Consider the following 26,399-nt stretch of genomic DNA (forward strand, 5'->3'; position numbering starts at 1 on the left):
TCACTCCCCTTCACATCTTCAGGACGATGATGCTCAGTGAAAAGGCGAAAGGAAAGCAACGAGCATCCGATCCTCCAGAGAATGATTCTTCGAATTCAACACAGTCCGACGACGAGCCCGCCACGCGAGAGCTGGTGATACGATTCACAGAAGGTGGGGCAGACTTGACGGTGTCGGTTGGGAAAGAGGACACAGTACGGGATGTAAAACAACAGGCGCGTCTCTTGTCGTTATTATCGATGTATTGAAATCTAACAGAAGACCTTTCAGATACGAGCAACTCGGCCAGAGCTGAAAGATCGGAAACTGCGTCTAATTCATCTCGGACGGCTGCTGACAGACGGCACCTATCTCTACTCGTGGCTAGCCTCTCTGGAAGAACGACAAAGGAGGGCGGCAGAAGCTAATAATGAAGACGGCCTCTCCTGGAAGCCGTCAACGATATGGATACATTGCTCCATTGGGCCTAAACTTGCAACACCAGAGGATGAATTGCGAGAGGACACTACGGTTCGTTGATTCGGTCAAGGCACACTATGTTCGTCTCATCTCGATGCAACTACAGTCAGGACAACTACAACCCGTAAGGGGCTTTGACCGCTTGGCCTCGGTAGGATTCACGGAGGAGGACATCGCCAACTTTAGACGGCAGTTTCATAGCCAATCCTCGATGAACTACTTGGATATGGACTTTGAAACGGAGGAAGAGTGTACGTCTCATTTACTCTATCAGGTATACGACGTTTCTGACAATATGCTAGACGACGAACATGCCAGGGCTTTAGAGGAACAGTGGATCGACTCTCTTGATAATGCGGGCACTGCCAATCTGTCCCAGGCATCCAATTCGACTCATGCCTCTGTCCTCCAAGGAGTGGTGATCGGCTTCTTCTTCCCATTGATACCCCTTTTCTTCATGCGAGCGAGAAAGCCAGCGGTGTTCTGGGAGGATGGAACACCGGCGGAAACACCATCCAATGTTATCTTCACGTGCGTCCATGTCGTTTTCTATGGGTAGCCAACTCACGGCGATGACTCTAGGCGACGTACCCAAATGGGACTGGTTATTGGCTTCCTGGTCAATATTCTATTCGGACTGTGGAGATTTTTGCTTGATACTTCATAACCTGGTCACACTGCACGTGCCGTTATATCCATTCTTTCTAGATCTGGATACCCATCGCATTGACTACCCCGAGCTCCCACCGTACTATCATAGCTTCGCATTAATGCTGTCCGACGACTCCTGTTCCCAGAGGCTCCAAATGAGTCCCTTGTCGGGTCCCAGTCCCTCCTTCGCAAGACGAATATACGCATCCCTAACCTCATTTGCCCCATAGACAGGCTGAAGTTCCACCCAATGCGTACAATCCCTCATCAGCTCGCTCCACGCTTGGATTTGTCGCTGGAAAATCTCCTGAATTGACAGCTGATGCTTTCGGACATTAAGCCACTCGGGCATGAAGAAATGCTCGACGTTGGGCCAGCGGATGTGTGGAGCAGCGAGGGCCGGGGCAGTGGGGTCGAACGCGTTGTGTGCCCACTTCATGTCGTCGTTGGCAGATGTCGTTGGTTGCAGATTGGTCACACCCAGTGCAACGTTCTTGATGATCCTTCCTACACTTGGCGAGCTGAAGTGTTCTCGCACCTGGTCGTTAAGCTTGTCATTTCCGGCAACGTCCACGTAAATCCACTGTCTCTCTTTTTCGCCTTGAAAGGCCTTGCCCTGGCGGAAGGTGTTGTACTCGTACACTTCGTCGTAAAGGCCAAGTTTCTGAGTGAATGTGACGTTCCGTTTGGACGTTAGTCCGATGATTTTGACATTCTTGAGTTCACCAGATTTAATGCGCTTTCGGATGAGGTAGGCGAGGCAGAAGGCTGTCTTCGAGGAAGCGGAGGAGATGAGGATGGAGAGATTGAATTGGGCGGAGGGTTGGTAACAACCGGTTGAGTGCAGCCAATCTTCGCACCAGTAGGATGTCCAGAAGAGGGGCCGGTAGAGCATGGTGAGGTTCTCTGCCTCCAAACCCGGGGCGTACATTGGATCAGAACCGCAGCGTTGGATCTGGTTGTAGGGTCGCCGGTCTTAATGTCCTCTGTGATGAGTCTAGGGATAAAGGCGGTGAGTAGTGGTGAATCTCACCTTCGGGAAGGCGTGGTCTCGGGACGTAGAACGCGTATTTGTTCACGTCCGACGGTGATACTGGAACAACGAGGTATTTGGAAGGAGCAAAGTACCCATAGACCCGCTCTCCAACGGGGATTTTCGGGTGTTTAGACACCACAACCGTGCCAAAGCCCCAGACCGGAATCAAGCCATGGGTCTTTTCAAGCTCAGGCGTAGGCGCCGGGTGGAAATCAAAGTATCTGTGCGTAGTCAATGTCTTGACGGTCAGACAGAGAAAAAGACATCATAATAGGTGGCTCACCTGAAGTGTGGATGCTCACCTAGAGCCTGGTAGGTGACATTGTTCGCGGAGAAGCCAAAGCGGTCGACCCTAATGACGATGTGGTTGTCTGCGATATCATCCACATTCAGAGTAGTCCTGATGACAACCGGTGTGCGAGTGTCGCCGCTGTCTTTCACCGCCGATGGGCGTGGGGAACAGAGGGTTTCGTTGGTCAATAGCAAGGACGACATGAGATGAGTGTGGAGGGAAACACTGAGGCCACCATACCGAACTCATTTGAAGACCGACTTTCTCGTAACGCATTTCCGGCTCGGTGAACTCTGAGCCGGTCCCATGTGGAGAAACTCAACTTCCTGTTTGTAGTGATAGTCGGGACCAGAGTCAGACGGAGGTGCTTCAATGCCGAAATTCTATAGGCCCGCTTGCTATTGTGAACAGCTTCCTCATTGATTGCATGTCTAGTATTACAGTGGTCAAGAATACATGGCAAGAAAAGGACAACGAAAACCGAGATAGTGTGATCACAAGTCATAAACAACACGAGCGCCAGCCCAGGGATACGGGTAGTTGTGCTGATAGAAATTTCTGACAGTCTTACGCTCAGCGAGTCGCGGAATGGTCGCGTATGAAGCTCCCAGCTGAAGAATGTGAGTGAGCACATACAGTCTGAAGACAAAGCCAAGAGAGTACTCACCACAACATGATGCTTGGTATCAAAGAAATCTGCGGAGTACCCAGGGAAGATGTTTGTCGGGACCAGACCTTCATGCGTATCAAAGAGCGTTGAAGTCCATTCCCAGACACCACCATTGGAACCTTTGCCATCAAACTCGGAAATACCAGTGGTTGCTCTGAAAAGGACGGCGGTAAGTTCGAGCCGGGACCAACAAAGGTCACACAGTTGGAGGACTCACGGTACTGGATGCCAGTTCCTGAAGCCGATATTGGCACCACCTTCATGACCGATATCGTAGGTATCCAAGAACAACCGTAGCTCGGGTTCTGTTGGTAAGCGCCCACCCTTGGAACGGGCATAATCCAGTAACTCGTCGTACGAAGCGAGAAGTGGCCAATCCCCAGCGATCGCCATTGACACAGGGCCATAGAAGGTTCGAACCTAATAGTTTGGTCAGGACTGTGGTAATGCAAGCGATTCGATGACCGAAAACGCACCTTGTTCTCTCCATCTTCCTTCACCCAGCTCTTCGGCAGCTCTTCGCGACTAGTCCGCTTGCAGAAGGCCTCGTATTCTGCGTTGGTGATAGGTCTCCATTCGGCTTTGAAGGCGTCGACTCGGACCACCCGAGCGGGACTCTCGTTATCCCACCCGAAAGTATGATCAACAATATCCGATGCTTTGTGTGGTAGCTTGTCGTCTGCTTCCGAGTCGTTGTGTCCCATGGTGAGTTGAGCAGGCCCGACAACAACCGCGGAAGTGGAAGGTGCAGGGATCTGACCCCATTGCTCGACTAATGAAGACCACTCGGGCTGTTGGAATCCGGGAGGAGGCAACGTTCCTGACCCGGCGCGCTGAATGAGCATGTATAGCAAGGTCTGCGGTCATCAAGTTAGCACGAGGTATGTAATGTTGATTGAATACCAAAGTACCTCGACGTGGAAGCCTTCGTGCTCTAGTGTCATCACAAGAGTCCGAGCAATGTTGCGGTTGAGTCTCCGCTTCCCGCTCGCCAGATCTTCGTAGAGACCCATTAACCTCCGGCGTACACCATCTCTGAAGCTGATAATAGTGTCGAGTGTAGGCCAATCTTCATCGCGTTCAGGGACCTCTGAGTGGTTCTAGTGGCACCGCGTTAATCGGGTGGAAAGGCGTGAATGAGTTCCACTTACATGACAATAATCGGGGTCATCGACATGGGGATCAATGCCTCTCTGTTCAAGATCCGTCAGGTTCATCAAGTCCAGTGGTTTTTCTAGGATCATCACCCACCTCGAAAATGTTCCAGAAATAGGCAGGTTCTGTGGCCTTGCCTCCAATAGACTTTGAGAGGAGCATATCCAAGAAACTGAGTGGAAAGGTTATCAATTGTCCGAGTGGACGGCGGAAAATACTCACGTTGGAATATGGCCAATGTAGAATAAACATTTGTGCCTCAGGTCGATGGGTTTCTGGTGCAACATGCTTTCTGGAATCATCTGAAGGGTGATAGTATCCCATGCTTTCCACAGCGACCGCCATTCGTCCAAAGTGGGGATGTTGCCGCGGCATTCCGTTCCTTGAGGGGAGAAGGACTTGACTGATGACACAGGGGGGAAGACGAAGGATGGTCGTTCGAGGATATGTAGCATGCGGGTAGGGCTGAGCGGTGTTGACACGACGCTACGCAGGTTGGCGGTATTGATGATGTTGAGTTGGCGGGCATGTTCCTTGGAGGTGGAAATATAGAGCAGGCTCTGTCGACATAATCAGACATTGGCAAAATGAATAGTGTCTTAGAGCTCACCATCCTGCTCAACTCTTCAAACCCATGGCGAGCTTTGAAGTGTAGCGGCACGCCATTGTCGGCTTCCCGTCGTTCCCAGTGGTCATCCCCCTGAGAAGGGGATTCACGGTCCACGACGAGACCGACGGAGCCACCGTAGTAAGAAAAAAGCTGTCGCAACCCTTCAGGACAGAGTTCGTGGCTGGGGACGAGCACGACCTGCTTCACCGTCTGGATATCGGATATCTCAGAGGCAGGAGTGGTCGCCCTCGAGGTCGGAGGACTGAGAGAACTCAGAGAACTGGAGGAAGTAGAGGAGTAAGACGTCATGTTCGCGACTGGAATAAAGCTTGCAAGTTCGAGCTGAGGAGGCGAGAGGCGAGGAACAGAGGTTATATACCCGTCTAAAATCGATTTATTTACACACACTACCATAGAAGAGTTATCCCGCGTATCATGCCACGACAACCACGATTCCGATACGACGATCCAGACCCCGAATACCCTGTAATTGGACGAATGATGTCCGCCAACGATAAAGGCCAAAAAGGAAATGTGAATGAAGCGCGATTGGTCCACGGACAAGTAATTTGATACGGGGAAGAGTTCTCCGAAGCAGAATGCAGTGATTGTGCAAGCCAAGGCCGTTGGAATGTAACCCAAAACACCAAAGAAGGGGGCCCAAAGCGCCTGAGATTGCGAATTTCGAGATAGCCGGGAGGTAAAACGACTTCCATGACGAACAGGGACCGCTTGGAGAGGACGAATGGACACGGGGCACGACGTGATAGGCCAGAAGATCCGCTAGGACGAAGCACGAGGCTGGAACCCATGAGACATGACGCTCGAATGGAAGGGTTTGCACCGACAGGAGGCCCGACGTTCCGAGAGTGTGGGGACGCTGCAACCGTGACAAAGCCTGATTACGCGATCGATAGGGGGTCGTCGCCGACCATCGTTGACGTTCGAGAGGTGCACTTGAAGTACGTCGCGTTGAACAAAGAGGGCCAAGTCCAATTAGTCTTGAAAGATAATATATATCGACACGTCCTTGGTGAATAGATGGATCGATATTTTGGCGAAGTTCGGCTGGGAACTGGCGCAGCTGAAGACACAGTTCGAATGCTGATCAAGTCGTGGGGCGTTCCAGGACATCGAGAGGGATAAAGCAGCGGTGAAAACAGGTGAGTGAAGGGGACGAAAGGCTTTGGAATATTGCTCTCGACGCGGTATATGTATCGCACCCAGCCATCAATTGCGTGCTATTGCGCAATCGCTTCATGTGACTTCTTCCGAATCGGACAATTTGCGAAAGACGCGTCGACGCGTACGCGCCTCCCAACCTTTGGAACTATCCTGCGTCATCCGAGAGGTGAGAGTGAGAAACAATACATATTACGGATCGTTGACTACGTTTCCAACTAAGTGACACATGCGGATAGGTATAAAGCTAAAGGGTGAAGCATAAAGACATACATGAAGAAATAAAAAAAGCCCAATCTGGTGAACAATCGAGACACAACTGGCCTGCAGTGGTATTTGCAGTGTATGTAACGAGTCCAAAGAATCCATAATCACAACTTCATGAGACCCTTCATTGCGTTCGCAATAGCGAACGACGATTTAGCCATAACCTGTCGTGACTCCTTCGTGATATCAGGCAATGCTTGAACTTCGCTGAGCTTGTTCGCATGTTCAACCAGCTCCCGTAGGTAATCATTCCCTTGCTGCACAGAGGCAGAAGGAATATTATCGTTGCACACTGCAACGATGCTTGACACGATCGTTATGATCTGCGTCAGGTTTTCGTTCAACGTCGGCGGTGGTGCTGGGCTCCGGACAGCAGAAAGAACGCTCTGAATGGCGTAGACAATGGATTCGGTCTGAGCTTCGAGGTATGGCTAGGCAAAGTATAAGTAAATGTTGGATTACTTCGATTGCACGTCGGTTCTTACCTTGAGTTCCGCCCAGGCATCTTCTCCTTCAACAGGCGCGGTGTGTTCGTTCTGGGCACCTGCGCTCGGTCCAGGTTGTCTACCAAGAAGAGTCAAGTGATGCTCGCCTGTCTAGCGTGATAATAAACTTACGATCTAGTAGGAGGTGATGGCGGAGACTCTAGGAAACGGTTTCTGGTTGACGAGATGGACGATGCTTGACTAGCCTTTCGTTGGTGACTTGGGGTAAACTGACTTTCGTCGACAGACCGCAGGTTGGGTGCGTAACCATTCGTCGCCGTTGGTGGCGGAGAGCTATACGAGAACTGCTCTTGTTCTTGCTTGCTTGCTTTTCGGATGCAGACGGTTCTCGCAATTTCAGTTATCGTCGTCGAGACGTGACTGGCTGCAGCGTCCAAAAGACTGACTGGGGACATGCCGTGGCTTGTCGCGTGGGTTTTGGTCGCAGCCACAAGATTGCTCAGGGTCGCTTCGGCTCTATCACGGAGGGCGCGCAAGGCATCCACATCCACTTCGGGGTCACGATTGGGCTTCCGTTCGAATGACCGGACATCTTCTACGATGTTGGTGACCGCGTTGACCACCGTCTTCATAGGAGTGAGCACGCGGGTAGGGGCATTCGAACGGCCAGCGGTAAGCAGCGCGTCGATAGCGGTCATAAACGCAGTGATGTGGATATCCAGTACACCGCCGTCTGGAGCGACAGGCAGTTGGTCTTCCGATTTCTCGAACTTGGGGGTTGGAAGGAACAGTTGTGACGTAGCTGAGACTGTTTTAGCCCGTGTCCCGAAATGTGATATTGTGCCCAGCTTACCTTTGACACTGCGCAATTCCGTCTTGGCTTGCTCGTACTTGCGCTTGTACTCTTTCAACTGGGCGTCGAGATCGCGAATGACAGCTAGATCAGAGTCCTTTGCAGTCATCAACTCGTCATTGCGCCGGTTGAGGTTGTCCAGCTCCACAAGGAGGCCTTCCATATCGTTTCGCAGCTGCTCGACAAGGTCCTTATCTCCCTGGAGCCGGCCGTTTAGTATGATAACGCACTATGGATTGACCAACTCACCTCACTGATACCTTGACCGCGCTCAGATTCGAGGCGTTCACAACGATCCCGCAGAATTTGAAGCTCTTCCTCGTCGTCTTGAATCCGTCGTGCCTCTCTTTCCTTCTCTCGTTGTCGTGTTTCGCGCAGGTCTTCAAGTTCCTGCTGAAGGTTAAGGATAGTCGCAGATTGTTCTTCGGATTTCTGTACAAATATGAGCAGACGGTCCCGCAACAGGGAAAGTACTTAATGACTCACCCGTCGAACACTGTCCAACTCATTCTCCAGCTGGTCGACACGAGACTGTGCGTCCGCCCATTGCAATTCCCTGTTCTTCGCGTCATCGACCTCTCTCTGGAGGTTCGTGATTTGGGTTTGCATGGTTGCGATCTTGTATTCGTAGTCCCTCCGTATTTTATCTGCATCACCTCCAACACTGGCGCGACCTCCGAATCCCCGACCACTTGCAGATCTGTCTGAATTGACGGACGAACGTCCGTACTTATCGAAGTAATCGTCTCCGCTCTTGTTTCCTGCTGCGGGGCCATCATCCTCTTCGTCGTCCATCTTCAACCGAGCACTGAGCCCGCTCAGTCCACCCGGTGGACTTCTAGGACTCATGGGGTAATCACTAGCACTGTCTTCAGCGAGAAGAGCATCCCGTGCCTCTGGCCCAGGTGTGTCAAGCGTCCCACTACTTTCTCGTGTTTCCCTTCCGTAGGGAACTTCGATATACTCTTCTTCCATCGTACTCTTGATGGGAATAATCATTGCACTGGTTGCAGTTGTGCTCTGTGGCGGAGCCGTTGCAGTGCCATCGCTGGCGTTGCTTGCAGACGCACTTGGCCGTCTTCCAAATGGTTCTCGTTCGCGATCTTCTGACTTGCGAGAAATGTCTTGTGAAGGCTTCCGGCGAGAATAGCTACCGTCCATTCCACGGCTTGAGTACGGGTTGTCATCACCACGACGATAGTCTTCACTCGGTCGGCGTCGATCCTCCGATCTTCGTCCAGAGCTGTAACCGCTGTCCGATGGTCGATCGGTCGAGGTTCTGGATGGCGGGCCAGTGCGAGACGGACCATTAGAATTAGTTGGAAAGTCAGGTGCAGGGTAGTCGTCATAATTGCTGTCCCTTCCAGAGGGCTGTAGAATCTGTTAGCAACCTGCATCGAATACATGATGGATGACGACGCACATCTTCTTTGAATTCGGGGTATCGGCGTGCAAGTTCGAAGTAAACATCGCTGGAGAGGTCCTCGAACCTCGAGGTAGGAAGAGTGGCAAGCTTCTGGCGTGCCTGGTTGCGTTTGGGATGGAAGTCTTCGCGCACAGGGAGGAAAGGGACTAGAAGCACGAAATACAAGAATCAGGCCCTGAAACACGAGGAGTATTGGAACATTACGCGCCTTGCTGTTCGGTCTTTCTCCTCATCAACTCATCATAGACATCCGTCGATAGTTCGTGGAATTGTTGAATGGTCAAGCGGGTAAGCTTCTGCCTTGCGGATGACCGCGAGTTTGGTTGGGCTGCAATCACAATCACATTAATGAACTGCATGAGAATAAGCAAGTGTTCTGGAACATACTTCGGGTTAGGTACGCTGCTAAGTATTTGGAAAGTTCCTCAAAATGTGTCTTGGAGATCTGGCGGTAGTCGATTGGGGGAACACCAGGGGCATTCTTGTCACGGCCAGCTCGATACGAGTCTGTGTTGCGGTAGTTGGAGATGCCAGAGAACGACGTGGGCGTTGGCGACGGAGCCCTGGAGTTTCCTCGTTTCATGGACATTGTGAAGGAGTGGAATGAAGACTAATGCGAGGCAGAAGTCATTTAAGTGGTTGTGGTCGTGGTTGCCCGAACAGGCGCATGTTGGCAGCATGGCATTCCCTCAGTGACAAACACATCAAAACTCTATTTAAATGCTATAAAGCCTCCGACGAGACTCTAATCTACTGTGCCTTGGCTTCCCGCTCCAACTTGCGAAGCGCACGCCTACGGATATCAATATGCAAGTTGTGTGTGTAACGGATGAACAGGCTGGGAATCCCGACCAGCGTCATGGCGTAGTCCAACAAAGCATGCGACCAGTAGGGAGTCGAAGTGTTCGGACGACCACTGAACGCAGCACCGCAGGCAAGGCCGACCTTTGACAAGACGGAGCGGACATATGGTGCGGGCGTAGGGATAAGCAAGGACGACTTGCGGATTTTAGAGAGCTTGGAAACCTGGACAGCAATCAATCATGCTTTCATTTACTCAGTTTCATGACACTCACCACAAAGTACGTGTTGACATTTTCGACGATGATGCCGTCTTTCTTGACTTCCTCTCCGAGTGCGCTGGAGAAGGTGGACAGGAACGCCTTGGTTCCAGAATAGGTGGCCAACATAGGCGACGGGATGGCACCAGCGAAAGAACCGATATTGAGGATCAAACCACGCTTGCTGCAGGATTATAAGACGGTGTTCTTTACGAGAGTAATGAGCGCCCACTCACTTCTTGACCATTCCTGGGAGTATAGCATAGGTCACTCGGAGGGTTGCGTTGACGTTGATCTCGACAATGTCCCTCATTTCGTCCCGAGGTGTGTCAACGAGGTAAGCCGGCATATTGTGGGACTTGCCAACGTTATTGACCAAAACGCCGACATCCAATCCAGTGAGGACTTCTCCGAGAGCCGTGTACTTCTCCTCGGTAGCAGCAGCAAAGTCGATGGAGAAAGTTCCCGTTTGGACCTTGTATTTTTGTTCTGGAAACTTGGAGTCAGTAAAGGCGATAGGGCAATGTGCAAGGAGTCTTACCGATTTCACCAGCGGTCGCAGCGAGGGTGGCAGGATTTCTTGCGACCAAAAGGACATTAAATCCTGCCTTGCCGAGTTGCATCGCGAATTCCTTGCCAATTCCATCCGTTGCTCCTGTGACAACAGCCCATGCTCCCTTCTTGGCCCCGAATCTTTTCAACTGAGCGCGATTGGGTTAGCGCCTTCCGCAAAATAGTGTTGATTAAATGCTCACACTAGTTCCGGGAAGAACGAACGTCTGAAGCACCACAGACAGTGTCTGGTAAATGATTCGAAGGGCATTGAACGATCCCAGAGCAAGAAGGAACGTGGTCCAGCAAGGCTGCTCGCGAACTGGGCGTATGGTTAGAAAATACGATCAGAGTAGTATTTCCAAAATCACTTACTGAACCGCTGCACGACGTCTTGCACTTGAATGAGACTTTCCATCTTATATATGTCGACGCGAATGACCGCCTGTGCTCGAGTCGCGTATCGTGACGATGGTGCGCTGGACAACGGAGGAACTATAGCGTGATTTTCGTGCGTCGTGAGAAAGTCACTATTGCCACCGAGTCGGATAAGGCGTCGTCCATGATCTCGGTCATGGCCCAAGGAAGTATGCACCAGGCATCCAGGCTTGCTTTTTGGCGGTTTGGGTGCCAACGTACGTCTCTAGATGCTCGTCCCACGAGTACGTAGATGACCCCTGGTCATGGACATCGCTACTCTGGTTCCAGCAGGCAAAACATTGGTCTCCTTCAATTGTCAATCGCGAGTCCTTCAAGTTCCCGCTACTTTGAAAGTCAATCGAGTTGCTTTGCTTAATGCCAGTGACATGTATGGTCTCAGCGACATCGATTAATCGTATGATGAACTATCTCACAGGGCCACATACCTTTTCAAACTGAAGACACTTGCGTCTTGTGGGTGGTGGAAACCCACCCGCACCCCTAAGTTCCCAGCAAGATTCGTCGCATGTTGCTTTGTCACACCTCTGAAAATCCACGTTGATTCATGTGCAACAAACGCCAAAGGTGGAAAGTGTAGATCCTTATGGGAGTGTGCTTATAAAAGCCTGCGATACCCACGAATTCACGGCTTAGACACGGATAACGACTGTCAACATCCGCCCTCGGATAAAAGCCCACCGAAAACGGTGACAAAACCATAACGCGACTTGACCCCGCATCCCCACTACGAGCCACCATGGACATCGAGCAGTTCGTACTATACCTTCGACCTCGAACTTTGTTGTCATCTAATCTTTCACCTTTAGATTCAGAAAGGCCGGTTATCAGGCTATTGATCGTATCTGCGATTACTTCTATTCTCTCGAATCTAAGCCGGTCGTTCCTTCAGTTGAACCTGGCTACTTGAGCAAACTCGTCCCCCGTACGCCCCTTTGTTTCAAATGGCGTTAACTCCCCATAACCCACTTCGATTCAGGGCATGCACCCGAAGAGGGGGAAGACTTCGGCAAGATTGCTGACGACTTCAGGGATCTCATCTTACCAGGTACTACTTGCCTATCCTTCTATCCGGACCCAATTTGAAGCTTATGTGTATTTATATTGCGCCAGGTCTGACACCTTGGCAACATCCTTCCTTCTTTGCTTACTTCCCGACCGCTTGCACCTATGAGAGTATCCTCGGCGACCTGTACGCTAGCAGTGTGGCCAATCCTGGATTCAATGCAAGTGTTCTCTCAAGTCCTGACCGTGGATGATGGGTCTGATTGTCATCACAGTGGTCTGCCAGCCCTGCATGCACCGAACTCGAGGTCATCGTGATGGACTGGGCCGCGAAATTGTTCGGTCTGTCCCCGGATTTCTACAACTCGTCTGAGGTCGGTGGTGGAGTGATCCAGGTGAGCATGAGCGTTCCGTTTATGCTTCATTTTCGAATGAACAATGTCCACAGACTACGGCTTCCGATTCCTGTCTTGTAGCCGTAGTTGCAGCGCGCTCTCGTTACCAGAGAACACACCCCGACGTCAAGATGGAGGAATTGGTCATCTACACCACCACACAGACTCATGCACTTGGAAAAAAGGCTGGTTTGATCTTGGGGTTGCAGGTCAAGTCCTTGGAGGTGGACAGCACGGACGAGTTTGGTCTCCGAGGAGATAGCCTGAGAACAGCCCTGAAGGAAGACATTGCCGCTGGTCTCAAGCCCTTCATCTTCAGTGCGTGTTGGTATTCAATCCGAACTGTTCGCTCTCTTCAACCAACTGGATTTAGTCGCCACTGTCGGAACCACGTCTTCCGGTGCCATCGATAACCTCAAGGAGATCGGTCCCATCCGTAAGTCCCGCTCCAAACCAAAAATTACTTTCCATACTTGGCTCACGGTGGTTTCAGTCCAGGACTTCCCCGATGTCTGGCTCCACATTGACGCCGCCTGGGCTGGTGTTGCCATGTCCTGCCCCGAGTACAGAGAGTCGCTAGGTCTCAACGAAATTAACCAATACGCTACCTCTTATTGCACCAACTTCCACAAAGTAAAGCATTCTCTCTTCACGTCCATTATGACCTTGAATTAACTCTTCCAATAGTGGGGCCTGGTGAATTTTGATTGCTCGGGACTTTGGATCAGGGACAGGAAGCTCCTGACCGATGCTTTGGACGTCACGCCTTTATACCTGAGGACAAAGGAGGCTGACGCAGGTAGGTATTCTCGCCTTACTCGTCGCCGACGCGTTTGACGATTTCATTCAAGGGACTGTTATCGACTACCGCAACTGGCAACTGAGCCTGGGGAGACGCTTCCGTTCCCTCAAGGTCTGGTTCGTTCTCCGAAGTTATGGTGTTTCCGGCTTCCAGAAGTATATCCGCGATGTATGTCAACCTTCCGCCTTGTGACCAAGTATTCTCTAGTTCACTCACCTTGAACCAGTGCATCGAGAAGAACAAGGTTTTCACCAAGTTGGTCGCTAAGTCGGAGGCCTTCGAGATCGTCACCGAGCCTGCACTCTCCTTGACCGTGTTCCGCGTCGTTCCCAACCAGAAGAGCACCACAAAACCGTCATTGGAAAGCCTGAACTCCCTGAACGCATCCTTCTTCAGCATCGTTTCTGCTCGAAAGGACCTCTTCGTCACTCAGACCAGTCTCAACGGCATGAACTGCGTCAGATTCGTCGTTGGTTCTGCAAGAACCACGGACGAACACGTCCACAAGGCTTTCTATGTATTGGAGTCCGAAGCAAAGAAAGCTTTGGCTTCTTGGTCGCAAACACCCAGAGAGATCACTCAATGATTTCTAGGCAGAATGGTTGTTCGCAATCGTCAACATTGCAGAGCAGTTAGCAAACTTGTATGTATGGAAGTTGTAGTGTACAGCGGCACTAGTGAGGGCCACTCAATATACCCTGCCTGTTCCCTCCTAAACCCCGGGCATAGCACGAACTACGCTTTAACCGAGAGTGGCTCTGCTCCCTATTCCACCACCTTCAGGAGGGACTGGCATCTCTCCGCTTCTGTCGGAAACAAATGCACGGTAACTGGAAGTACAATCAGAACGCGAATCCCAAAGACGGTAGACAAGTGAACGCTCACATTCGTCCCAGACGCCGACGTTCCTCGACAGAGACAGACGGACGCATAGTCTTCATCGCCTTCAGGATATCTTCCTCCTGAACTTCAGTCTATTACAATGTCAGCATCCAAACGAGAATGCATGCGAATCCCCTTACCTTCTTCTCAAATGTAGGCCTCGTTGTCTCTTCTTTCTTACCGGCAGTCTTTGACCTGCAGGCTCTACTAGATTGGATTTGCTTGAGCTATGAGATGTTGTCAATCCTCGTTCTCTGGTAATTTCAATGAAACCGTCATACCCTTCTCTCGAACGCCGAAGTCTCTGCGCGACTCATGGTAGCCTTGTCTCCGGAACCACCAATGACCTGATACTTGATTGGAATCTCCGTCTCTTGGGATGATGTTTGCGATATCGGCGAGGTATCCAGGCTCGCATGGATTGCATCCAGATGTGCGTTGTACAGGAGTGCCTGAAGGTCTGCGCCTGAGTAACCTTCAGTCATTTCGGCAATACGGTCGAGGTTGATAGACGCGGAAAAGGTCAGTTTTTTCGCTACCGCACGTAGGATCTGCGAGGCTGTTGAGCATATTGTCGATCAAGGGCGCGGGAGTTCTTACGTCTTTTCGATCATCCAAGTCTGGCATGTCACAGAGAACGGACTTGTCCAGACGACCAGGACGAAGCAGAGCTGAATCAATGAGATCGGGTCGGCTGAAAAGCGAAGGGGTTAACGCTGCAACAATGGTACTACCGCGGCGCTGACCTTGTGGCTGCGAGTACATAAACACCATCTAGTCCTTCGGCACCATCCATTTGAGTGAGCAACTGATTGACCACTCGGTCAGTGACGCCAGTGCTATCGTGTCCTCGCTTGGGAGCAATAGAGTCAAACTCGTCGAAGAATAGCACACAAGGTTTTGCAGCGCTTGCACGCTCGAAGAGATCGCGGACCTATATCGAGCCTGAGAGAAGCCTGCGCCCATGAAAGTCAGGAAGACGTACGGATTTTTCACTGGCACCGATATACTTGTTGAGGATTTCCGGTCCTTTGACGCTGATGAAGTTGAGACCACATTCCTTCGCAACGGCGGACGCCAGCAACGTCTTGCCACAACCAGGGTAGCCGTAAAGAAGCAGGCTAGATTTTCAAGTCAGCGCAGCGAAGCCTCCAAGTGACAATAGCATACCCTGAGCGCAATCGTAACGGGGACTGAGAAAAGATAGGTCCGTATTTGGTGGGCCATTCCAAGGTTTCCCGAAGCACGCGTTTGGTTTCGAACAAACCTTAGGAGAGGGTCAGAATACACCAAGTTCGCGACGCTGGACCTTACCTCCAATATCGCTCCAGGAGGTACTCGACTTCTCCAACTTGACATCCCTCAAGGTTAGGGGGACGAACTCGGCTTGCGCTTTGGTGAAATCTTCATATGATAACTCGCCCTGCAATGGTGTCAGAACGCTCCAACGAGACGGACGAGGCAACCCACATGTGCTGAAGGATCTGAACTGATTCTCATTGCAACTTGATGAATTGCTCGTGCAACTAGATCTTGAAGGTCAGACGCAGAGTAGCCTTCAGTTTGTGTGGCAAGAGCTGTGAAGTTCAAGTTGGGGTTGGCAGTGATATCCTGCGTTGCTTCCAGGCGATCATTAACAATCCTTGAAATAATCTGTCACAGAGGTCAAAATCTATGCGAGGGTATAGAACCTAAGGGCCATACATCTCGGCGGGCATCCCGATTTGGAGGTTTGACGTTTACAACTTCTTTGAAAATGTGCGACGAGTTCAAACGGGGATGCAGACCTGCAACAGAGCTGGCAGTGGCGATGACTACAATTCCCTTTGCATTAAGTGGTGCAAGGCGACTTCCAGACGAAAATGTGCGGAGGAAGACCTCGGTAAGGAGTCGAGAGCGGAATGAATCCGCGTGCTGCAAGAATACGTCAGTTCTCCCGAAAGCATGGTACCGGGAAGAGATATTACCTCGACTTCAGCACCCAGTAATTTATCGAGGTTGTCAAGGACCAAGACGCCAGGTCGATGCCATGATACGCGGTCAAACCAATAAGTAAACAGAGCTTTGACATTAGCAATGGGCGATTCTGCATAGCGGGAAACGTCGACGTAGTAGGTGACTGTTTCGGGAGAGTGAGTGGAGCTTTCGAAGGACCTGGAATAAAAGGCTCACAGGCCAAAGTCTCTCGATTTTGCTGAAGAGACCGAGCGACACTTCGAACAATCGACGACTTCCCAGAACCCGGAAGGCCAGTGACGAGGAGACCGGGGACTGGAGAATACATTGAGTTAATGCAATGAAAGACAAATATATTTTCTCTCACCCCCGTTAACCGTCCCTGAGCTCGATTGGTTTAGATACTCTCGCGAGCAATATTGGACACAATGTTCTAGGATGTCATCTACCCCGGCGAGGAAGGTCGGAGGTTCGACGGGTCTGGAAGGCGGTATTATGAGAACAGCATAGGAAGGACAATGTCCAACCACGTACAATATGGGCGAGCTCAAGGTAGATGCCCCGCTGTCCTGGTTTATGACGAGGGTCTTCGCATCCTTTCCAATGGAAATCCTTCGAGAAAAGTTCAGAAGGAAAGGAAGACACGATTCTTTGCGATACAGACCTGACGAGATCCCATTCCTCCACTCCTTCGGGTAGAACGGAAAAGACTATATGGCTGATTGGGAGATCGTCGTCGTGTCCAATGAATATCTGATTAGAAGGCGTGGTGAATTTGTCTTCATTAGTATCCGTCTTTGCTCCCGCTCCGATAGATATGCTTTTGGGCTGAGTTTCGGGCTCAAGCTGCTTTGAAGACGAGGGGTCGACAGGGGGAGTCAGTCGCTTCATTTGAACTCCATAAAGCGTCCCTTCTGCATCCCTGCCTTTCGACGGCCAGGCTTCTTGCGGAAATGATTTTCGAGACACGTAGGCCATGATTTCTGAATCCTTCGTTTCCGAGAAGTCCAGTCCAGGACAGAGGTTCGAAGGCAACACTCGCAAGACCGCGGTAGCTGCAGGGAGTTGCTTGGACGAGCTTTCAGATGCAGACTGTTTCTCTTGCGGAGGAGTTGGCTTGCCGTCTGGTTTCACTGGCTTCTTTGCTGGTGATTGAGACTTGTGAAGCTTTGGTGCAATGCTGACCTCGGTATTGGTGGTCAACAGCAACGCGTTTCCTTTGTTTTGCGGTTCGAGTCCAGCTGCACATTATCATTAAGATAGCGTAGATCATCCAAGCGCGTGTTTACTTACTCACAGTTAACCGAACACGCGTTCTACCCAAGACCCAAACATTGATTTCCTGCCCAATCTTCGCAACGCGCACCTGGGAGAGGAGCGTAGATTCGACATGAGACGCGTGTATTTCCTAGACGAGAGTCAGATACAGACACCTAAATGATGAAAGGTTGACTTACGATGATCTCCCAGTCATCCGAAGTAACTGGCTCTGTGTTAACCATCTGGGCAATGCTCAGGTCGTGCAAGAGGCCTATCTCGACCTGAAAATCTCGTGAGAGTCGTACTAGACAACGAGGGGAAGCAGTAGACTCACGACGTCCCCTTGCATAAAACCCAGACCCTGAGCAAATTGAGGGTCGATTTCAATGGTTTCGAATCCAACTTGACCTCCTTGCGCTGAATTGAATTGGGCCAACGAAGAAGCCGATGCCATGCCTGTCCACCCTACATAAGCCTCTGCTTTGGTGGTAGTTCTCTGGCCTCCTCGTTCGACAAGCGTCAGATGCACTGCCAGTCCTTGGGGTCGCTGGAGACGATTCAGCCGTGGACATCAGGTTCCTGAAAGTAGACGACTCACGACACCCCTCTCCAGCAGAGGCCCATATATCGATATGGGAAGATTCACCAGCGACGATTTGAGAGGAAAAAAATGAATTCGAGCCTTCCTAGCCATGTTGGTGGTCGAATCGTGGAATGAGGAAGTCGTAGGGGAGAGTTGAGATGTGACAATCCATAACCGTTCGCGATTGACCCGGCTGCAATATCTTCCGGCTTTCGATTCGCACATCCGACACCGTGATTTCCATTCACGCTCCCACGATGACGAGCGCTTATTTAACCATGGCTTAAGTGCCGACATAATGGATGAGTCCGCGCGATTGTTCATTGGCGGTCAGAGTTATGTATGTACAGGGAATTTGGGGAATGGGGGCACCAGACGAACTCGTTACAATAATACAAGTGAGGGGACTGCAGAGAGATAGTACAATGTTTACAAAAACCAGAAAAGATACAAAACGAATGAAGAGAAATGAAGGCGGTGATAACAAAGCATAAGATAGCACATTGACGATCAGATAACGAATAAAAAACGGAAGAGCCCGATGAATAAAACAGAATGTGCACGAAAAGAAACACGGCACAGCGGAATGAAGCAGATTGGCACCGGACGATAATGCAGAGAAAAGCAAGGTACCGGTGCTTGTGAGTTATTTTCCTTTGAGGGATTGCATGATGGATTTGAAACCTCCGAGTAGCTTTCCGGAGTGGGGCTGAGCAACAGGACGAGCGACCTGATCAACCACGGTGAATCCCATTCGGTTCAGCTTCTTCGCACTGTTATGACTCCTCGCCATGACTGGAAGCTTGTTGCGGGGCAGGCCTGTTGCCGAAACCAAAGCGGTATGCCTTGAAGGAAAAGGCGAAGATTCTGTTTCCGTGTCAGCAAAATCTGAAGGAGCTTCAGAGCCGTAATCTGATTCAGCAATGGGGTGGGGAGTGATAGGGGATAGCAAAGGCTCGGGAACTGTCATCAGCGACTTCGATGGCGTTATGGAGGCAGGGAAACGTTGATGAGAAGAAAGGAATTCGCGCCCATCAAAGGACGTGCTGGAAGCTTGAGCAATGCCTGGTGGGGAGACCGACATAGAAGATTGATGCGTGCGAATGTGCTCCCCAGGGAAAAAAGAGTTGTGTGGCCCTCTGCTAGAAACTAAATACACAGGTCAGTGATTCCGGCCTAAAGTACCAAAAGCTTGAAAATGTCACTCACGGCCATCGGCAGTCGACGGGCGACGAGGATCCTTCCCTCTGGTCCTGGGTTTATGATTGCGGCCAGCTTTATCGAGGCTGAGTTGGCGCTCGACTCCATGTCCAACGAAGCGGGCGGGTGCACTGATTATATCGTCAGCCGAGGGAGGCGTCGATTCTTGTCCCATTTTTTCTTGCTCCTCCAGCCTTCGTTGCAGAGCAAGACTTTCGCCGTAAGCCGCAAGTTTGGCGCTTAGTGGTGTAGATCCAGTGTTAGACACAGTCAGGCCGACGTCTTGACCACTGGCCAGTTCCAAGATATCCTGTCTAGTTTTCTCAACCAAAGCCTTCGCCTGTTCATGGGATGATATTGCCCCAATGTCGATATCCAAGGGTGAATGGGCCCGTCGTTCATTCAGAGTGATCTGGCCGTTGCTTCGTGGGCTGGATTGGCGAACCGATTCTGAACCTCCGGAATCCGATCGAATAATGTGATTGTAGGTTTCTTCATCGTCTGAGATTTTCTTGGAGGTGGGTAGGGCGATGGTATGATTGCCAGGGGTATGGAGGACTGGACTTGGGGAACTGTTGATAGTCGATCCACCGGTGCTGTATTGAGGCATTCCGCTACTGTCTGATGTCCATGTACTGCTTAAAGAGTCGCCCCTGCCACGCCCTACCTCAGGTAGTTGGAGCTGACGGTTCATGGGTGACTTGTTCTCGGTGGGCGGTGGTTGATGGATGCTGAAGGGGAAATCGCTCTGCAATGCGGCAAGCGACTGGGCGGTGTTGTCGTTGGTGAAGACCGGGGAGAGTGAGGAACGCGATGCACTCCCAAAGGATCTGGGTCGTGGTTGTGGCTCGGAAGATTGGTGGGCATCTTTACCCTTTCCTTCCACATCGACATCAGGAGGGCGATGGTTAGATTGGGTAGGCTCTTGCTTATCGTTTAAAGCTGGCGCCGTATCTTCAGCCTGAGGTTGCTCAATTGGGTCTGGCGAAAGCCCTCCCTGTGTGTCGTCCTTATTCGCTAATCGGAGAGAATGCGAACTTGCCGTCGCCTTCAACGGAGGTGACTGATTGGTGGAACTTCCCGCTAAACTGCCTTCTTTTCGTATTCGATCGGGCGTTGAAACTGAGTCGAACCTTAACGCTCGGGCTGGAGATGGGGAAGTCTGGCTAGAGGAAGCAGTACGGCGGTGGCCTCTTAATATACTTGACGGTGGTGTTGCTTTTTGCCCTTCCTCGGGAGTGGGAACTAAGGAGGATTTACTTTCCGATGCATTTCCATAGAAATGGTTCGGCTTCAAGGAAGAGCCTGAAGGTCGCCGCACTGAGCCCTGGTTCCTTGTCGTGGGTGGGTGAATGCCATCGTCTTCGCAATCCGAGTCGAACTCGGAGAAGGTGCTGATTGCAGTCGCGTTGGATCTCGAGCGATCCCGGGGTCCTTTCTGCTGATGGTTAGCTATCGCATTGTGTAAGTCCACTGCTGATGGCAACGGAGGGCGGGATGGTGGCAAGGGAGATGGAGGGGCCGAAGAGTCTAAGTCGAGGAAGGACGCTGAAGGTCGGAGATGAGCTTTAGGCTGTGGAGTTATTTTGAGCCCTTTCCCGGAAGCATCGCTCGAAGCATGATTGCGCGAATGGTCGCGTTCGATGACATCGGAGGAGTCAAATGCTGATGCTGGGCTACCTCGACCATGCGAGGGGGCGTTCGGGGTGAGAGGGAGGGTTGTGGTTGAAGCTGAGCCCTTCACAGGCGTCGTGTTAGCCGAGGAAATCCCTTCAGATGTATCACTGGATTGGGCTTTCTTGAACATGCCCAACAATGATATCTTGCTAGCGAGTCTACGCCCAGCGCCTCCTCTTCCATATGGAGTGTAGCAAGCATCCTGTTCTCCTGATGGTTCCGCGCCTGTTCCGGCAGATCGAGGACGTCGCATCTTGCCAGATGATGTCGTGTTCCTTCGACCAGTTTCGTCCAAAACGGGCGAGGGTTGGGGAATCTGGGGAAGGGAGGGTCGGCGGGAGGCCGGTTCGTGCGTGCTATGGTTTTCTCTCGCATCAGGATCAAAAGAATAGTTCCCAAAAGAATTCATAGGCGAATGGGGAGGGGAACCCATGGAAACGGCTGGCCCAGGTTTCAGCGAGGTTTCCGAGAAACTCCCCGTCTTCAACTTGTTCAAGGCAGTGTCGATGGACTGTTTTACATGGAGTCGACGCCGGAAGGAAGGAGACTCGGGTTCGGGGGATGTGGATAACTGAAGCGCTTGGCTGGACGACGAAGCCGCACCATTGCCGTCTTTGGTAGACAAGACTTCCCGTTCTCGTAGGTCACGGTCCTTGTTGACTACCCAGTCCCGGAGGATCTGTGCACATTCGATCCAATTGTTCGCTCGAGCTAGGTCTTCGGGGGTGACACCGTGCTTATCTTCTCGATCTGGATGGGCGCCGTGGAGTAGGAGAAGAGTAACAACATCAGTGTTACCATTCGCCGCTGCGAAGTGGAGAGGAGTTGAGTAAGAGGTTCCAACGATCGGTGCAGATGCGTCTCGGTTCTTGTCGTTGAAGTAGCGTCTTGGTAACCTAGTGAGTATACATAGCACGATAGAAAATGAGCTGGTAATTAGCCGAGAAGGGATGATGGTGGTGTCCGGGTACGCACCGTGGAGCGTTAACGTCAGCGCCGTGCTCAATCAGTTTCTTCACAACTTGAGGGTGGCCGCCAGCCGACGCAGCGTGAATCGGGAGAACGCCGTCGAGAACTGAATTGATAGGTTGGCCATGTTCAAGAGCGTATTCCACGAGCCCGACATTGCCGGAGGCAGCGGCGGCATGAAGACCAAGCTGTGGGACTGTGCCGTCGGTTAGAAAGTGAATCAATCTAATATCTCGACGACGACTCACACTCGGTTACGACGTTGTACTTTGCCTCAGCCTTGTTCGGGGTGGTCCACAGAGGGACAGGCATAGTGGCGAACACCAGCCAGACAAAGATGAAGGAGAATCAGTGGATCTCTTGAGCGACTTTGTGGGCGTTTCAGTGTTCGTCGATGGGCTGAGCGCCTTGGGAAGGGCCTCTGAGGTGGGTTCGTATGAGGAGAATACAGGGAGAAGAGAGATCTAGAGGGACATTTGTAGTCCTGAGAATGGACCTTGGGAGTTTGTGGTAAAGCTGGTTTACCACCGGACTTAGAACTGTGCGACCCACAGGGCCACTGGTTTCCTTTTTGGTCCCTTCAATAAACCCCCGCATTCCGAGCCAGCCAATCGCGGTTCGCTTTTCCTGGGATCATGGAATGGAACTTCCCCCATATCAAGTGGATTTTTCTAAAACCCAATTAATCAAGGAAAGTTATGTCCATCAGGCTACAAATGAGCAAGGGACCCGAAGGACTCAGTCTGACGTATGTACTGCTCTTTAGCTATAGTACAACTAGGCACTCAACGAGGGACGTCGTTCGACTAAGGCCAACTGCAAGGTGCCAAACGCTAGCAGAGCCGCGTTGGCTTGATTATAGTTTCAGCTGCAACATTGAGGATCAGCGAGTCCGACCAGGGACATGACATATCTCCATCTACCAATCCCAGGTACGCATCAACAATCGATACGCGAACATCCCACCGGGATTCGGGTGAACAACAAAGATGAGCAGCAAGCGCTTCATGTTGGCCGCGTCCTAGACTTGATGCGGATTTTCCATTGGAATTTAGATGGACCGGTCAGAGGTGCCGGTGAGCAGGGGTAAGGTAGAAGCCGATCCATGCCAGAGCCATGTCTTCTCATCGTGGATCGCGGGGTTGGCACGTCCTGGAGCGCGCCAGGATGGTTATGTGCCAGTATGACCTTTCATCTCGGAGTGGTTCTCATTAATCACCTAGGCCTTGTGGCTTAGGGCTTAGCGCTCCCGGTGGCCCCAGCTTGCAGGTCCCTGAATACAGTGGCCAATGGCGAAGGAGTCAAGAAGAGCCACCATATCACAACCAAAGAGCACCTGATTAAATGCAGACCCCCTGTGGTGCATTCCTGAATGATGCGCATGGAGAGTGTTTCGATTTGAACCTATGGATACATCTGAATACAAGCACTTAGATTAATGGCGTCTATCATGACTCTGCAATATGAGAAAAATCCCTCCCATGAGCGCACCTCGGGGGTCAGACATCTAGACATTCAACAACCTCTTACACCCCTGCCAGACGGCGAAGCTGACCGCTGTCATGGGTACAATCTTCAAATAACCAAGAGTCAACCCAACATAAAACCCTCTAAATCCGGAACTCTGCCAAATAGACTGGATAGTCTCTCCCCACTTCATCCACCGGTCTGGTCGCGTCACTCCTCCTACTTGCATGTGGCGTCGGATAACTTCGAAGGGATACGAGGCAGTCTGGCCTACAACTCCAGAAACAGCCCCGATGGCGAGGTCGGCTATGGGTGTCGGTGGTCGATGGCCAGTTTTGGAGGGAGGTAGGAAACGAGATCGTAGGAAGCCCCAGCTGAGGAACGAGACACCAGCGTAGGGAACCATTCCGACCACAGTTACTGTAAACCCGCGGTAGAACTTGAGCATCGGAAATCGTTCCAGAACTCTGCCTGCGGGTGTTGAAGCCGGTGATGTCGCTCCTTCATGATAGAGATGTTTTGCAGCAGTCATAAATGAGGGCCGGGTGGTGCTGTTCGGGTTCTTAGTCTGGAAAGCCATGCGGACCCGGACGACTTCTAATGGATACGTGAAAAAGACAGATGTTACACCTGGGGTCGATTAAAATCACCAAGTGAGTTGACTAAAAGGGTTCGGAATACAGTAGGAACTGTACCAGACAGGGCTCCTGCCGCAAAGCGCCTAAAATTGGTCTCGTGCTCGCGTGTGGGCATCAGAAGCTGGAGAAACGGTTAGAACCCGCGTCGCTGGTGACGTTCAAGCACTCACATAGTGAATCTGGTCATAGGCCATAAACTTGATAGCAGCATACGGGAAAATTCGCAGCAGCGTTGCTGAATGCCCTTGGAAGAGACCCCTTATTCCACCATGGTCGTAGATTTCCTTGCCAGCGCGGAGAGCGCCTGCCCAACTTCCTGTGATAACCAAGTCAGTTGTCTTGAATACTAGAATGCGGGGTTTTGCGTACCAGCATATTTCCGAAAGTCAGGGTTCGAGGCTTGGAACAGAATCTTAACCCGGTCTATGGGTGCAACAACGGATTTAGCCTAATGCATCGCCGGTTCACCGTCGTCAGATGTTTTCAGAAAGTACAAAAGACTGACGCACCACGCAACCTGCAATTCCTCCTGCTATCCCGGACCGTACAATGTAGTGCAAAGACTGTTTGTCTGGTGGTGCACTGGCAGCGGCATTAGGACTCATATGTGGATCCTAGCGGGCGATAACGGCGGTGAGCTCAACGTCAGAAAATGGTCTCGAGTGGGTGACAAAAGGTAGAGAACTCACGGAATCCAAAAGCACTGCGTCAAAGTCCCCACCGCGCGTGCACCGTCAACGTTGAGACTGAGGAAAGTTACTAAACGCGAGACCAATTGGATTTTTTGGATTCCGGATCTTGTGGGGAAGGGATTGGGACGACAGTCGGCAATATCACGTTGCTCCCGGCTGTTTGTTTATGCTTTGACGACGTCATCAATTTCCTGCCGGCGCTTCTTCACATTGAACCACCACCATATTCCTGACAAAATGGCTTCCAAAGCGAAAGACGCCAAAGTACCCACTTTGAAAGGACAGGAAGGTGACTTTGCGATGACGTGGCAATGAACTTGAAAAGGAGACGCGTTAATCCTCACAACCATCTCAGCGGAAGCCAAGATTCTAGGCTATCTCAAACAAGTGCATATATGCGCAGATTTGTCCTAGATTCTCTCATGACTTCCGTTTTAGATGAATAGGCCATTCGGAGCTGTCGACGTCGCAGCGAATCTCAAAGGTGCTATACCGAAAGCAACTGTTCAGAAACTCTTAGTCGCTTTAGCCGAGAAGGGCGAATTAGTCCAGAAGACATATGGTCTAACCAGTGCCTCTTTCTATGTTGAACGGATGTTTGAATTTCTGTTTTCTAGGCAAAACTACGTTCTTCGTTGTCAACCAGTCTACGCTCGAGGTGGTCGCAGCAGAGAAGTTGACTTCCCTGGAAGCTGAAATCAAAACGCTGGAGGAGGAAAACAAACAGTTGGCGATGGATGTCAAGGGCTTAAGCTCAGGTACGCGTCTATGGCTGTTTGACGTTCTCTTCGCGCAATAACTTCATCCTCTAGAACTGACAAAGGCCAAGTCGTCTCTGACAAACGAAGAATTGTCGGCGCAAATCGAGAACCTCGAGACCGAGGTAGCTAAGGTCACTGTACACCCGAGCATGATTCATATCCCATTGATAGAACGCCCAAATCCATTCACGACTATTACCATTGAGGCAAGGCGCGCAGCCCATTTCGCCAGAGGAACTGCAGCAATTACAAACTGACTGGGAGAAATGGAAGACGGAATGGGTTCGGCGGCGAAAGGTGTTTCAAAAGTCGGTTCTTTCCATCTTTATGTATTGGTAGACCCTTCTAACGCGAAGTTATAGCCTGTGGGGACTGGCAGCCGATGCTCTCGCACCTCAAGACGCCGCGGTGCTGGAAGAGGAACTCGGGATAGAGTGCGACACGCCCGAGCATCAAGCGTTGGAACAGAGCCCCCTGTTCATCCAGAAGACACTGAAGCGAAAGCGATGCTAAGATGTTTTACTTACGAATGGCTATACAATTCTAGTGCCATATGTCTCCGTCGTGAAGTGCGCGGGGGAAGATGTAGCGACCACCGCTCAGCACCCGATGGGGTCCCTCCCACGTCATGATCCATGTTCTGGCGACCTCGAGATCTCGAACTTCGAAGGAGGATTAACAATAACATGAGATTATGACCTGCTTTCCTCTGGGTGATGATCTTCGCTCTTGGACGTGTTAGCAATCTCTGTGGAGCAGAAGGGGGGTATTGGGAACTGTCAAGGGCCGAGAACCTTATGATACAATGTTCCATCCTATATGTGCGATGACCTGCCACCAAAACCAGGTTCCGGGGATTTTGGAGGACCGGTGATATGAGACAGAAGCTGCTTCGAGTTGTCTATGTACGGCCCGCAAGAGGACTTGTTCGGCTTGAAGGTGAGAAGTGGGCAGGCAGGGAGGGAACAAGCAATCAGGGGTAGATTGGCAAAGACTTGGCGGGTTTCGGGAGCT

At 51.3% G+C, this 26,399-nt stretch overlaps 11 protein-coding genes across 11 annotated transcripts; 4 read left to right on the top strand and 7 right to left on the bottom strand.

The window, feature by feature from the left end:
• Positions 1–29: 29 nt before the first annotated feature.
• CC1G_14192 (hypothetical protein) lies at positions 30–1,018 on the top strand (the record flags this gene model as incomplete). Its single annotated transcript, XM_002911613.1, has 4 exons — positions 30–194; positions 271–510; positions 566–710; positions 762–1,018. The coding sequence occupies 4 exons, from the start codon at positions 30–32 to the stop codon at positions 1,016–1,018; spliced, it is 807 nt and encodes a 268-aa protein (XP_002911659.1).
• A 195-nt stretch (positions 1,019–1,213) lies between these two features.
• Positions 1,214–2,641, bottom strand: CC1G_14193 (hypothetical protein; the record flags this gene model as incomplete). The annotated part of the gene is made up of 3 exons (XM_002911614.1): positions 1,214–2,085; positions 2,144–2,367; positions 2,430–2,641. 3 exons carry the CDS (start codon positions 2,639–2,641, stop codon positions 1,214–1,216), a joined length of 1,308 nt encoding a protein of 435 aa, XP_002911660.1.
• Positions 2,642–2,842: 201 nt separating this feature from the next.
• On the bottom strand, positions 2,843–5,182 carry CC1G_14194 (DUF323 domain-containing protein; the record flags this gene model as incomplete). The annotated part of the gene is made up of 9 exons (XM_002911615.1): positions 2,843–3,049; positions 3,106–3,262; positions 3,326–3,528; positions 3,585–3,965; positions 4,020–4,208; positions 4,260–4,301; positions 4,360–4,435; positions 4,486–4,823; positions 4,874–5,182. The coding sequence occupies 9 exons, from the start codon at positions 5,180–5,182 to the stop codon at positions 2,933–2,935; spliced, it is 1,812 nt and encodes a 603-aa protein (XP_002911661.1). The 3' UTR covers positions 2,843–2,932.
• Positions 5,183–5,587: 405 nt separating this feature from the next.
• Positions 5,588–6,030, top strand: CC1G_14195 (hypothetical protein; the record flags this gene model as incomplete). The annotated part of the gene is made up of 2 exons (XM_002911616.1): positions 5,588–5,835; positions 6,003–6,030. The coding sequence occupies 2 exons, from the start codon at positions 5,588–5,590 to the stop codon at positions 6,028–6,030; spliced, it is 276 nt and encodes a 91-aa protein (XP_002911662.1).
• Positions 6,031–6,254: 224 nt separating this feature from the next.
• On the bottom strand, positions 6,255–9,683 carry CC1G_02018 (cell polarity protein). The gene is made up of 9 exons (XM_001830330.2): positions 9,435–9,683; positions 9,256–9,375; positions 9,045–9,193; positions 8,108–8,992; positions 7,871–8,053; positions 7,622–7,820; positions 6,940–7,570; positions 6,808–6,886; positions 6,255–6,753 (listed from the first exon to the last, which is right to left on the bottom strand). Exons 1-9 carry the CDS (start codon positions 9,634–9,636, stop codon positions 6,427–6,429), a joined length of 2,775 nt encoding a protein of 924 aa, XP_001830382.2. The 5' UTR covers positions 9,637–9,683; the 3' UTR covers positions 6,255–6,426.
• A 114-nt stretch (positions 9,684–9,797) lies between these two features.
• On the bottom strand, positions 9,798–11,078 carry CC1G_02019 (ketoreductase; the record flags this gene model as incomplete). The annotated part of the gene is made up of 6 exons (XM_001830331.1): positions 9,798–10,073; positions 10,124–10,292; positions 10,345–10,597; positions 10,650–10,809; positions 10,864–10,982; positions 11,036–11,078. The coding sequence occupies 6 exons, from the start codon at positions 11,076–11,078 to the stop codon at positions 9,798–9,800; spliced, it is 1,020 nt and encodes a 339-aa protein (XP_001830383.1).
• Positions 11,079–11,837: 759 nt separating this feature from the next.
• On the top strand, positions 11,838–13,886 carry CC1G_02020 (aromatic-L-amino-acid decarboxylase; the record flags this gene model as incomplete). The annotated part of the gene is made up of 11 exons (XM_001830332.2): positions 11,838–11,851; positions 11,908–12,023; positions 12,078–12,146; positions 12,212–12,330; positions 12,379–12,498; positions 12,552–12,816; positions 12,872–12,934; positions 12,992–13,131; positions 13,186–13,297; positions 13,350–13,468; positions 13,527–13,886. 11 exons carry the CDS (start codon positions 11,838–11,840, stop codon positions 13,884–13,886), a joined length of 1,497 nt encoding a protein of 498 aa, XP_001830384.2.
• Positions 13,887–14,042: 156 nt separating this feature from the next.
• CC1G_02021 (peroxisome biogenesis factor 1) lies at positions 14,043–17,852 on the bottom strand (the record flags this gene model as incomplete). The annotated part of the gene is made up of 19 exons (XM_001830333.2): positions 14,043–14,130; positions 14,186–14,274; positions 14,323–14,409; positions 14,464–14,733; positions 14,783–14,876; positions 14,929–15,116; positions 15,168–15,303; positions 15,353–15,449; positions 15,497–15,605; positions 15,653–15,835; positions 15,887–16,096; positions 16,150–16,301; positions 16,355–16,453; positions 16,506–16,618; positions 16,673–16,750; positions 16,803–17,379; positions 17,432–17,546; positions 17,596–17,679; positions 17,733–17,852. 19 exons carry the CDS (start codon positions 17,850–17,852, stop codon positions 14,043–14,045), a joined length of 2,889 nt encoding a protein of 962 aa, XP_001830385.2.
• Positions 17,853–18,627: 775 nt separating this feature from the next.
• CC1G_14196 (hypothetical protein) lies at positions 18,628–22,288 on the bottom strand (the record flags this gene model as incomplete). Its single annotated transcript, XM_002911617.1, has 5 exons — positions 22,076–22,288; positions 21,834–22,023; positions 20,862–21,754; positions 19,191–20,198; positions 18,628–19,130 (listed from the first exon to the last, which is right to left on the bottom strand). The coding sequence occupies exons 1-5, from the start codon at positions 22,137–22,139 to the stop codon at positions 18,628–18,630; spliced, it is 2,658 nt and encodes an 885-aa protein (XP_002911663.1). The 5' UTR covers positions 22,140–22,288.
• A 1,046-nt stretch (positions 22,289–23,334) lies between these two features.
• CC1G_02024 (coenzyme A transporter) lies at positions 23,335–24,537 on the bottom strand (the record flags this gene model as incomplete). The annotated part of the gene is made up of 5 exons (XM_001830336.1): positions 23,335–23,891; positions 23,945–24,053; positions 24,103–24,248; positions 24,302–24,380; positions 24,442–24,537. The coding sequence occupies 5 exons, from the start codon at positions 24,535–24,537 to the stop codon at positions 23,335–23,337; spliced, it is 987 nt and encodes a 328-aa protein (XP_001830388.1).
• Positions 24,538–24,861: 324 nt separating this feature from the next.
• On the top strand, positions 24,862–25,898 carry CC1G_02025 (hypothetical protein; the record flags this gene model as incomplete). Its single annotated transcript, XM_001830337.2, has 7 exons — positions 24,862–24,913; positions 24,980–25,011; positions 25,063–25,186; positions 25,242–25,382; positions 25,437–25,507; positions 25,557–25,693; positions 25,748–25,898. 7 exons carry the CDS (start codon positions 24,862–24,864, stop codon positions 25,896–25,898), a joined length of 708 nt encoding a protein of 235 aa, XP_001830389.2.
• Positions 25,899–26,399: the final 501 nt, after the last annotated feature.

This window comes from Coprinopsis cinerea (genome assembly GCF_000182895.1).
Source record: "Coprinopsis cinerea okayama7#130 chromosome 3 map unlocalized cont3.3, whole genome shotgun sequence".
Classification (NCBI taxonomy): Eukaryota; Fungi; Basidiomycota; class Agaricomycetes; order Agaricales; family Psathyrellaceae; genus Coprinopsis; species Coprinopsis cinerea.

Coding starts and splice junctions, on each gene's coding strand:
- CC1G_02018 (XM_001830330.2), bottom strand. CDS start 9,636: ATGTCCATGAAACGAGGAAACTCCAGGGCTCCGTCGCCAACGCCCACG. Junction 9,194..9,255: donor GAGAAAGACCGAACAGCAAG/GCGCGTAATGTT, acceptor TCGTGCTTCTAG/TCCCTTTCCTCCCTGTGCGC. Junction 6,754..6,807: donor ATGCCTGGGCGGAACTCAAG/GTAAGAACCGAC, acceptor TACTTTGCCTAG/CCATACCTCGAAGCTCAGAC.